The sequence below is a fragment of the Ostrinia furnacalis genome, unplaced genomic scaffold (genome assembly GCF_004193835.3).
Source record: "Ostrinia furnacalis isolate ACB-3 unplaced genomic scaffold, ASM419383v2 OfSCF5861, whole genome shotgun sequence".
NCBI lineage: Eukaryota > Metazoa > Arthropoda > Insecta > Lepidoptera > Crambidae > Ostrinia > Ostrinia furnacalis.
This window is the reverse complement of record NW_021136100.1, coordinates 1-11,767: the sequence shown is the minus strand read 5'-3', so window position 1 is coordinate 11,767 and position 11,767 is coordinate 1. Positions and strand designations below refer to the sequence as shown.

The window sequence follows — 11,767 nt, the reverse complement described above, 5'->3', positions numbered from 1 at the left end:
GTTCATAAATAAAGTAAAATTATTAAATTCAAAAGTTTTTGTTTACTTATTTGCATTTCCATGTGCAATGTAGAATTTTTCCAAATCCATTGTTTTGAAAATAATACAATACGTACACCATAAAGATAAATATTTTCAAAATAATGGATTTGAAAAAATTCTACATTGTACATCATAAAAACAATAATTCTTTGAAGGTTATGAGGGCCTATGTGTGCGTGAACTGTGTGTATGTGTGCGTGGACTTTATGTATGTATGTGTGCGTGTACTATGTGTGTATGTGAGCGTTACGTACGTAGGTTAAGTACAGCGAATTTAACACCAGGCTGTCAATTAGTAGGCTCAAAAATTTGACAGAGAGGGTTCTCTATTTCCTATGTATTACTTTTCTCTATGCCTCAATCAACGTGGTTTTGACATTGACGTTTCCTTGTAAACATTCGTTTACGAAGTCTGTTCAGTTTTTTATCATTACACACTTTTCCCCCATATCATTATTATAGGGGTGAATCATTAAGGTGTGAATAATTTTTTTGTAAAATGGTATTCAGTTGGATTTCTGGAAGTAAAAAATTGCTGAAGTCAGGAATTTTAACAAATATTTTTTTAAATTATGGCAAATGAAAATTAAGCTGAATAAAATGGCTGTCATTGCTGTCAAACGACAAGAAAAAACTGAATAGCACGCTGCCAACCATAGACAAAAGAGGGAGGAAGTTTGTGAGTGATCGATTTTACACCGGCCTCCTAAACTTTTCAACGGCATTTTTCTTTGTTTGCCCTTACGCGTGTGGACAATATTTATACAACATCCACGAGCCCGTGTCCAGTGGTCGAAATGGCGAACACGTTTCGCGGTGTGACGGTGTCGGCCGTCAACAACGAAGGCGCTTTGACGCCCCGCTTCAATTTTCCTACAAACGTAAACGTGGATTACGATCCACAAGGGTTGAGTGTAAAAGTGATCCGTGCTGACCCTGTGCTAGCACAAGAGGTGCTCGAGTTCCCCGTCCACAGCCAGAGCGAGTGTTCCCGCGTAGCCGGCCAGTCGTATATCTTCACGATTGACAATGAGACTTTATTCTTCAAGTTTGCGTCGGATGCCGATTGTCAAAACTTCCACCTGCTCGTCAGCAAAATCAAGGCGGGCAGGTCGTCGTCGGTGTTCACAGTGCGCACCGAGGACTCGTCAGCGATGCAGTACTTTCAGTTCTATGGGTACCTGAGTCAGCAGCAAAACATGATGCAGGACTATGTGAGGACTAGTACGTATCAGCGCGCTATCTTATCCAATATCAATGACTTTAAGAACAAAGTGGTGCTAGATGTGGGCGCGGGGTCAGGTATTTTGTCATTTTTTGCCGCCCAAGCGGGTGCGCGGAAGGTTTACGCAGTAGAGGCGAGTAATATGGCCCACCACGCTCAGGCCTTAGTTCGCGCCAACGGTCTCCACGACCGCATCACAGTAGTAGCGGGGAAAATCGAAGAAATCGAGCTCCCTGAAAGCGTTGACATTATCATATCCGAACCCATGGGCTACATGTTGTACAACGAGCGTATGTTAGAAACGTACCTGCATGCAAAGAAATGGCTAAAACCTAACGGTAATATGTATCCCACCCGAGGTGACCTCCACATAGCACCCTTCACAGACGATGCATTATTCATGGAACAGTACAACAAAGCCAATTTCTGGTATCAAACCTGCTTCCATGGTGTTGATCTAAGTGCACTCCGTACCGCTGCAATGAAAGAATACTTTAGACAGCCAATAGTAGACACATTTGATGTACGTATTTGCATGGCACGGTCCGTGAGACACGTGGTAGACTTTCTCAATGCCCATGAAACCGATTTACATCGCATCGAAGTGCCGTTTAGATTTGAGCTGACACAGTCGGGCACTTGCCACGGCTTGGCGTTCTGGTTCGACGTGTTGTTTGCGGGCACCACGCAGCACATATGGCTGTCGACGGCGCCGACGGAGCCCCTCACTCATTGGTACCAAGTGCGTTGTTTGTTAGAAACGCCAATTTTTGCTAAACAAGGACAGGTGTTAACAGGCCGTGTGCTGTTACTGGCGAACAAGAGACAGAGCTATGATGTGACGATGGAGATTAACTTGGAGGGGACGAATATTTCGTCGTCCAACACGTTGGATCTGAAGAACCCGTACTTTAGATATACCGGCGCGCCCGCTGCGCCGCCTCCAGGCGTGAACAATACATCGCCGAGTGAATCTTACTGGAACTCCATCGAGTCCACCGCCACTCTCAGCAACGGGCAGGGAGTGATTCTCGCGGACGGCACGCAGCAGTACTGCTCGACGCCCGACCAGACGATCGCGTATGGAGCCCCCAACATGATCAAAACTGTGATGCTCCAGGAGGAGTTCATCAAGCGGATCGGGATCAGCCAAAATGGCGACATTTAATCGTCAAGGTCGCGCCGAGCGCGCCTTAGGGCTATAAGAAACCGTCGTAATCGGTTGTGAGCACTCTTCCGTTCAGACTTTGCTAGTGTGTAAGCAGACTTATTTATTTCAAAACAAACATCACAGTGGAGAGGACTATGCGTATTTAATAGGAACTTCGCATCTGGCCTTGTAAATTAAAGCAAAGTGAAAAGGCATGAAATAATAAAACTGTAAGTTTTGGTGGATGTTTGGTTTTCGAAGTTCGAATGATGCTTATTAGTGTAATTTGGATTGTGTAACTTGTTTGGACGAGCTAGGGTTAAAGTTAACCACACACAGCTCTGCGGCAACCCAATAAAGATCATCACAACTCAATTGCACGTCCTGTGGTCATCAAAACAAGCCGTAATACACTGCTTTAATTATAGAAATTCAATGTAAATATTGTGGTGAACAGAATCAGCATCAAACCTGGCCAGAAAGAGTGTGGTCTTCATTGGTTGTATTCTGTTGCAGAAATGTCTACTACCGAACTAGTTTTGGTAATAATTAACAAGTTTTCATCACAGCCATGACTTGGACTCGAGCTGTGGCAGCTCTGGGCTAGAATAAGTAATTTAGCAAGTGAAGTACACTTAGGATAAGCAATAAGTGCTGATTTTAATGATAATGCTTACCATTGTCAATACTCATTTATCATATTAGACCAGGCTCAATCATAGTTAGGTAGAGGAATCATTGACACCAACCAGTTATAAATTGCCAGTGGTTTTACGGATCTAAATGTGATTTTTGACGATTGATTCCTTTGTCTGCCAGTCTTTCAAGAGATTGTGGATTACATCCGGAATAAATTTGATAGTTAAATATTTTTATACAATATGACTAGCCATATGTGTTATGTATGTTACATTCTGTAAATATAGGATTAATATCCCTTGTTTCTTACAGTTGATCAGTATTGGTTTTGTGTTCTGTTGTCTAGAATGGTCTAGCAGATGTCTTAGTTGTAGAATATAAAAGAGGATATAGCACCACTTTTGAGATCTTGAAGTAATTGATATTTTTCCTAAACTGAAAAATAGTGGTGGTGTATCTTTGAAATTACTTAATTATACTGCTACTTAAACACTTTGTTGAAATATTTTTTTGAGTCTTAACGTCTCGATGTAAACCCCAGTTTCAGCAGTCCTATATTACATTATAAAGTATGAATATATTTGGTGCTCTATCTTTTTGCACAAAAATAGTTTTTGCATAACATACTACCTCATGATTTGGCAGACAAATTTGGACTTTACGTACGACATAGCTCTTAAAACTTTATATTGACTATCCTTTATTAGGGTTGCCAATTTTAAAATAACACAGCAACATCTACTTCCAGTGTCATTGTCATATCAATAAGGATTTGAAAAGGAATATGATTGCACTTATGACAATTTTAGAAAGTTAAGTTACATAGGGGGATAGTTGTAGAGGTAATTTTAATTTTTAGAACCTTTAGATGGTATTTGGCAACCCTATTGAGTATTCCTTGTAGTTTAAAGCCAATATCACTTGCCATTATGGTCTAATTAAGATATTAACACTTGTAATGTGGTGACTTTAGTAAGGAATGGTCAAGAAGGCAAATAATAAATTTCAGTCTTCACTCGGTCCATTTCCAAAGACTGTAATACATTTTGGGTATTTATTCCTCAACGTTTCATCAAATAGAAAGCAATATTTAGATTGTAATGTAGAAAAGGTAGAATGTAAGGCGCAAGTGTTGCAACACTATGGATGTTGCTTGTTACAAAAATGTGCTGTGAAAAGCCAGAGCCGGTGTTGCCAGCGTATGTTTTGTACTAATTATGTATTTTTTTTAATTGAGCAAATAATTTTGTCAGTTGATTGTAATAGTTATGTATGTATATTTGTTTATTTTCTATTTGATGTAAACAAGAAGCTGAAGAAATTGACAATTAAATCTGATCGAATCCATTCAATCGTGAAACTGATTGTGTAAATAAGAACAATATTTGTAAAACAGTTGGTTTTTTTTTTGTTCAAGTATCAAAGAGCATTATGGTTGTGTATTTAGGAGAATTGATTGAATCATGGTGTTTACTGTGCTGACTGCATACTTTTTGACTGATTTCATGGCTAAAAATTAGACTTTAAGGTGTATTCACATGACACGCGGGCCTGACTCGTACGTCGACGACGAGGCAATGTAGATACACTTTAATTTATCTTTCTGTGGGTGTAACACAGAACAGAGGTGTATAAATAGATTTGGCAGCTCTGTATAATAACTGATTTACGAAAATATCAGGATGATCTCTGTATTTTTCAGTGTACAAAAGTTCAGTATAACTTCCCTTAATTATTCAGTATCTACCTGGAATTCTGGAACTTTAATATTTTCAACCACATTATGCAGAAAATAGTCTAGATCCAAAGTTTCAGAGTGAAATAAATAAGTGTGATTGAAAAATATTCACAATATGAGGTGTAATAAACCTAATTGAAAATTCAAAACAAGCTTAGATCAATGTGTACTTATAATTTTTGGTGCGAAAATTGAACGTATCTTTATGAAAGCGGTTAAAAAGTGTACAGCTTTTTGAAATCATGCAGTACTATTTTTAATATTGACGTAATAATATTGCATGCACGAGCTTTATTTGGGGGAAGATTTTGCCAAATCATTCTGCCTGCACACGCAAACTATTTTCTGTCTCTTTCCATTTAATAAGGCGAGAAAGAGATAGATTATACTTTATATTTTTGTAAAATAAGTTAATAACAATTTCATAATAATGTGAATGCTTACTGTGACTTGTATGTTTGTGACTGGGACATAGTATATCCAAATAAATTTGTCTGACCAACTTATTGAACTACAGTTTGTTAGTGTGTGAAACAGATGACAATCTATGTCTCAAGCGATTGTGTCGCCATCTTCGGCAAATTTGAAACATTGTCGTCTCTTTCTTTTATGTTCCGAGCACGACTAATGCTGTCAATGAGGAAGATGAGTGTAATTATTTTATAATGTAAAAAGATGAAACATAAAATATAAAAAATATTAGTGAAAGAATTTTTTCGATATCTCAAAAACTGAATTTACTATGGGCATTCAAAGTTAGATGTTTTAAAAATCAACTCGCACTTGACCGTTTAGCGCGTGACGTCACACCGCCCGTTACCTCCGCCGGGATGGCATTGCTCCTTCGCGCGCTCATAGACTCGTACAGTCATTTCGAGTTTTATAGAATTATGGAGTAAAAAATACCATGCAGATATTGTATAGTAACCGTTTTATACTAATACAATGGTTAGTGCCCCAGAAAATTACTTTTAAAGCTAAGAAAAGCTGATAAATACATAAATGGTGTAAGTTAACGAAAAGGGAGAAAGCGTTATCTACAAAAACCAGTCGATATTATTGCAAAGATCATTTTAATGCGAGTACCTACCTAAAAACAAAACACCTAACATTGTATATTTTTCATTACAAATTTATTATAAAGTATTTTAGTGACATTTTATTTGAAACAGTAGACAAAAAATAGAGAAACAAAACACGAGGCACGCACGCAGATGGGTTACTTAAAAAGTAAATTAAATCCTTTGAAACTTTAAAGACAATAAGACAATACTAAAAACTCTCTACCTACTTTAGCCCTTGTTATTGACTATGTTTTATGGTGGTAAAATAATGTTGTCGCTTCTTTGAGTTATCGATAAAAATCTATACGAACAAAATGTATTAACACATACTTTTCATTCTTGTGACAATCCGCCTGTAGAAGTCAAAGAGATAATAATACTCTAGAATAGAGTTATCGTCATCAACATCGTCATCTCAGCCACAGGACGTCCACTGCTGAACATAGCCTCCTTCAATAACTTCCACATAATATCGCACAGTTGGTAGAGGCCTGCATCCAGCGCCTCCCTGCTATCTTTATCAGGTCGTCGGTCCACCTTGTGGGTGGACGTCCTACGCTGTGTTTTCCGGTACGTGGCCTCCACTCCAGAACCTTTCTGCCTGGGGCAGAGCTGCGGCAGGTTATACAGAAAACTAAGGAAGGAGTATAACTTGCCACTATGCTTGACGTTCGTGGAATATGAGAAGAAGGCCTTCGATTCGATCGAAACTTGGGCAGTGCTGCAGTCTCTCCAGCGGTGCCATATTAATTATCGCTACCGTTGCTGACGATATTGTGGTCATGGCACTCATGGCAGAGTTGCTGGAAGACCTCGGCACAATGCTCAAAGTCCTTAATCGAATATATCGGAACAGGTAGGCATTCGGATGAATACGAACAAAATGAAGCTTATGTCGAACTGCGCCCTACTCAGTTTCGTTTCGGAGCTTGATTCTCGAGATTGTTGACAAGTATTGTCTACCTTAGACAAACGATTAATAGCCCGACGGATTAGCAAGCTGAAATGGCAATGGGCAGCTAGGGCACGTAGCGTAGTACGCCGAATAGAGTTATCTGCAATAGAAATAAAGACGAGAGATACGAAGATTCAAGTAGAACAGAAAAAGAAAGACGTAACAGACTCAAACTATAAAAATCAGGAAAAACGTTGACGACCCTCGATAGAGTTAGAAACCAGTTTTAACTGTGACAAAACAGACTGTACCTTACTTCCGATTCATGATCGTACACTGATTCCATAGAAAGTTACAAAGTGTATACTAATAACTTTTTAAAGTGAACAAAAAAAATCATCAAGCCCGATGGACTGATCTTTGTGTCAGATGGTTATGGTGGTAGTACTACTGACACATATATTTTTGATACTGCCTTGTATAGTTCACATCTTTGACTTTAATAAATTTTAGCTGAGATCCAACTTGCACAACAGTTTTGGTTTCCTCCAATAGCACGCTACTTCGGTACAAGCGGGATCTTCACTACGTCTATACATATAACCTTAAAACCAATTAATGCCATTGTATGTTTGCATTCTTCATTGCTTGCTGCACAAACTCCGCATTCCAGATTTTCCAATTTATTCGTTATCTTCAGCACAAACAAATGTACAATGATATGCCGTAGCTCTAACTTTGTGTTCAGGTGTAGTAACTCTTGTTTTTACTGTACACTGCGGATATAGTCTTTTCAAATGAACTTACCCTACGAGTATTACATTATGTCCATAATTCGATAGTTGGATAGTTAGTCTATAACACGACTGGACGTGATCGTCCAACTCTGTAAAAATAAAATATTAAGACATAACGTTGCTAAATTATTGATGGGTATTATTTTTTATCGATAACCCACAGCAATCTGACTGACAGCACTAGTACTTTTACTTTTAAACTAGATAGAACTTTTATAATCTACCTCAAATACTACAAAAAGCGTAAATACTAAATACTCAATTATTTATTGCATCCATAATAATAGGTTCACTTACCTTGCAAGTTTAAGCACTTGGATTTCTGCAATAATATAGGTACTTTGCATGTTTTCTGAAAGTATCTGCAACCATAAGTAAATCTATTTTCGGAAGATTATTTGGTTGGCATCAGATACGGTTAATATAAATAAAAAATGTATCGAAATGAACGAAAATAAGTTTACAGAGCGCAGCTAGCACCCGCGCCGCCCGTCCGTCGTTGCCCAACGAGCGGTGTGACGTCATCGCCCGTATTCCAGGGGTGCTATCAGTTTTCGCGCGTTCCCATATTGATTTGCTTATAAAATATTCATTTTTCGTGATATCAACAAAATTTTTTCACAGTTAGTCTTATTTTAGCTTAAAGTTTTTGTTAGGGCTGAAAAAGGGGAATAAATTTTGATTTACATCTTCCTCATTTGTAAAATATGACTGAATATATAATTAATTAGGACAGTCGTATATTTGTAACCCTGTAAATATTGTCGCGGAATGGTTTCGCAAAATATCCCCGCGAACACTGTAGTTTGAAATGTTACTGCATTTTTGTAACATAGTTCTGTAAGTGACGAACATGAAGGTAGAACAATTTATTTTGTTTGTCAGCCGTTTAGGAAATTATTTTTGAAATGTGATCAGTACTGGAGTTTGTATTGGAGGGCTATCACGATGTTTTCAATAGAGAATTGTTTTGAAATTTCGATATTTCAACTGTGAAACAGTTCGGTTTCATTTATCCATAAAATCATTTCAATATCTCTTTCTTACGTTAGTAAATGAAACGGGACAAAATACCCCTCAAATAACTCGTTGATGTTCCATATTGCCATGTAATAAATGTGACTTGGCGGAATTTGGCGAGGCCAAATCGTAGACCGAAATATTATTCACCGTTATAACATCAAATAATTCAGTCACATATTTCATTTGAATGACCAATTTGCTAAGAAAACGTAAAATTGAGATCAAACGTGAACTAGATCGTATTCCGAAATATTGGTTGCGTTTCAATTCATATTTGGGGGTAGGTTATACAGCCTTTAGGTCCGTTTTCCACCAAGACTGAGCGGAGCGATGAGTGATTTGTATAAACAATTTCATTATTCAGAAAATTGATTGGTTATTCACAACACCTCCGCTCCGCCATGGAAACCGGGCCTTAGCCTTAGTTATGTCCCTTTTCATTCAATAACGTAGGAAAGAGAGATCCGATATCTTTACGATAGCCCTGTAGTGTATGCAAATCTTGCATGCGGACTATTAACTAGTGCAGTATTACACAGTTAATGTTATTTCAAAACGTGCACGTCCATTATTGTTTGTTTTGTACAGCATCAATTGAATGAACTATTGTACGCATCTATCTTTATTACGACGATTATATGAAAAGAGTTTGGACGGCAATTTTCGGTAATTATATCAAGTAATTCTAATCATACGTCATTGTGGTTTAATTTATTTGAATAACCTTGTCCCTGCCCTAGTTATGAATCTCATAGGAAAAATGGGGGTAGTTTGGTAGTCACTGTAAAAATAGCCCATATTCCACCGCGATAAGGGTAGTTTAAGGTAAATGTATGATTCTATTCTAGGTACTTTACATAAAACAGCATAAAAGTATAAATAATTAAATTTTATTCACCTAAAAACAATATCTTAACAATAATTAATTACAGAATGTCGGTAATCACAATTTATTTATGTATCTTTTAACATTTCTAGACTTCTAATAAACAAAACTAGGGAATCAGCAGCTAATAATTTTTTTTCTAGTCATCTCTACAAATTATTATAAATTTCATTCCATTGTAGCCCATTCAAGTAAGGATTTTTACATCACAAATTACATAATCTATTTTTACTTTTATCAACTAACCATAACTACACTGGTCATCACAAAAATCTGCCCACCTACGTTTTACAGGAAAACTCGTTTCTACTGACACAATCATGGTGCCCCAACAATATTGGTGTTATTTGAAAGCCCAATAAATATCCTTAACCTCGTAAGCCCGGATGTGCCTCAGAAGGAACTGAAACTTTGTAGTCAGTAACGCCGAGACATTTTCGGAGGTGAATTGTAAGTATCGCCGGATGTGCCCTCAGAGGAACTAAAACTTTAGCGATAATTTTAAGTTCAAAAATTCGCGCCTATTGAATAAAAAGAGTGATAGTCTATGGCTTAAAGTATTCAAAATCAGGTATCCGAACTTATTGATGTAAAAAAAACAAAATGTCACTGTCAAATTATCATTTTTCTCTGACAAGGTGGTTCTTTCGAGAGGACGTGATGTACGATTAATTTTTTTTCTTCTCGTAAACGTAGTTTAATTGAAAAACTAACCAGTATAATTTAAGTTAAAATACTGCTAAACAAGCAAAAAAAATTTTTTACCAATTCGAAGAAGTTTTGTAAGATTTTTTTTCGTTTGAAAATAATAGTTCTTTGCAAGGAACATTCGGTCTTGATGGTGAAAGTTTTATTTTTGTATATTTTTTCTATTAAGATGGATTGAATATTGGACTTTTAAAATTATGATATGATTGAGAAAATTTACCATGAGAACGTTCTGATTTTTAGTTTAAGAAATATTATAATTAACATGAATATTCACTTTACTTCTTGTACATTCTAACCTATCATTATTGTATGTTATANAAATATTATAATTAACATGAATATTCACTTTACTTCTTACACATACTAACCTATCATTATTGTATGTTATAAAACCGATAGTACTTTTAAAAGTACTAATAATGAAACATTAAATAAAATTAAAATACTTGTGCCTTTTCAGTTACATTTATTTATATCATTATTGTAACTTTATGTAGTATTAATTTATTAAGGAGGTTACATTTATGATAAGATAAGATAAGATAAGATAATTTATTTATTTGCTTAAAACATGGTATACTTATGTTTTACTTTAAAGTATAAAATACAATTTATTTACTTTTTCTTTTTAAAGTCTGTAATACCGAATGTTCTTTTAAGAGAAAACATTTTTTTATTATTTTTTACCTAAAATAAGCTCTATGCACTATTATATAGGGTCCCTGAAAATATGGGTGCAAAAGAAAATCTCTAACATAGAAAATTTTTTACTCGAAGTGCTCGGCGTTTACGACTTCAAATTGTTCGTTCTTCTGAAAGCACATTCGGCGATACTTAGAAGTCGACAAAATTTGCTCTTCGGTCTTACGAGGTTAAAGAAAAACACATTTAATTTCCTAATAAACGATTAACATATACAATAAATGTGACTTGAAAAACTTGAAAAAAGACCTCACTTTGGGCTCACCTCTGGGATCAATTAGACCAATTTTTATGGTTATAAAACCAAATAATGATCTCACGTGTCCTCTTTAACAGATGAATAGCGATTAATCCCAACTTAACAGTTTTATAGCCATAAAAGTTGGCTCAAGCGTAACTACCTATTTTTTGAAGAAGTGACTCTGGATTCTTCTACAGACACATTTTTGGGGTAAAAACCTTTCCTTTAATGAAATGAAGTTTAGAACTAGGCTTTTAAATGGTAATATACCTAGTATAGTAATATTGGTGGGAAGTGATGGGATGCATACGTTTGAAAGTGCTTGTCGCGGGAGGGTCGATTTTTATGATGACCAGTGTATATTGGTCTAGCGCTTAACTGAGTTGGTGCATGAAGGTTTGGGAGGGTGTTTTTGTGACGTCAAACGTCAGCGATACTTCATATTATTATAGACTAAGAGCTAGTGAACGCCAGACCTACGTCATCATTTTATAAAAGCTGAAAATTTGTCAGCGTATGCTCCCAATATGTTAGAATTTTGGTGAATCATGAAGTTTGGGTCATAGCTGCCAAAGCCACGATGACCCAAACTTCTATCATTTTGAAGCGGCGATTGTTATATATGAATAAAAAGAGTATTCTTGGTACTTGCAG

The 11,767-nt window shown here is 36.4% G+C and overlaps 1 protein-coding gene across 1 annotated transcript; it reads left to right on the top strand.

Moving 5' to 3' along the window:
• Nucleotides 1–692: 692 nt before the first annotated feature.
• On the top strand, nucleotides 693–9,267 carry Art4 (arginine methyltransferase 4). Its single transcript, XM_028316711.1, has 2 exons — nucleotides 693–5,430; nucleotides 8,247–9,267. Exon 1 carries the CDS (start codon nucleotides 840–842, stop codon nucleotides 2,433–2,435), a length of 1,596 nt encoding a protein of 531 aa, XP_028172512.1. The 5' UTR covers nucleotides 693–839; the 3' UTR covers nucleotides 2,436–5,430; nucleotides 8,247–9,267.
• The last annotated feature ends 2,500 nt before the right edge of the window (nucleotides 9,268–11,767 follow it).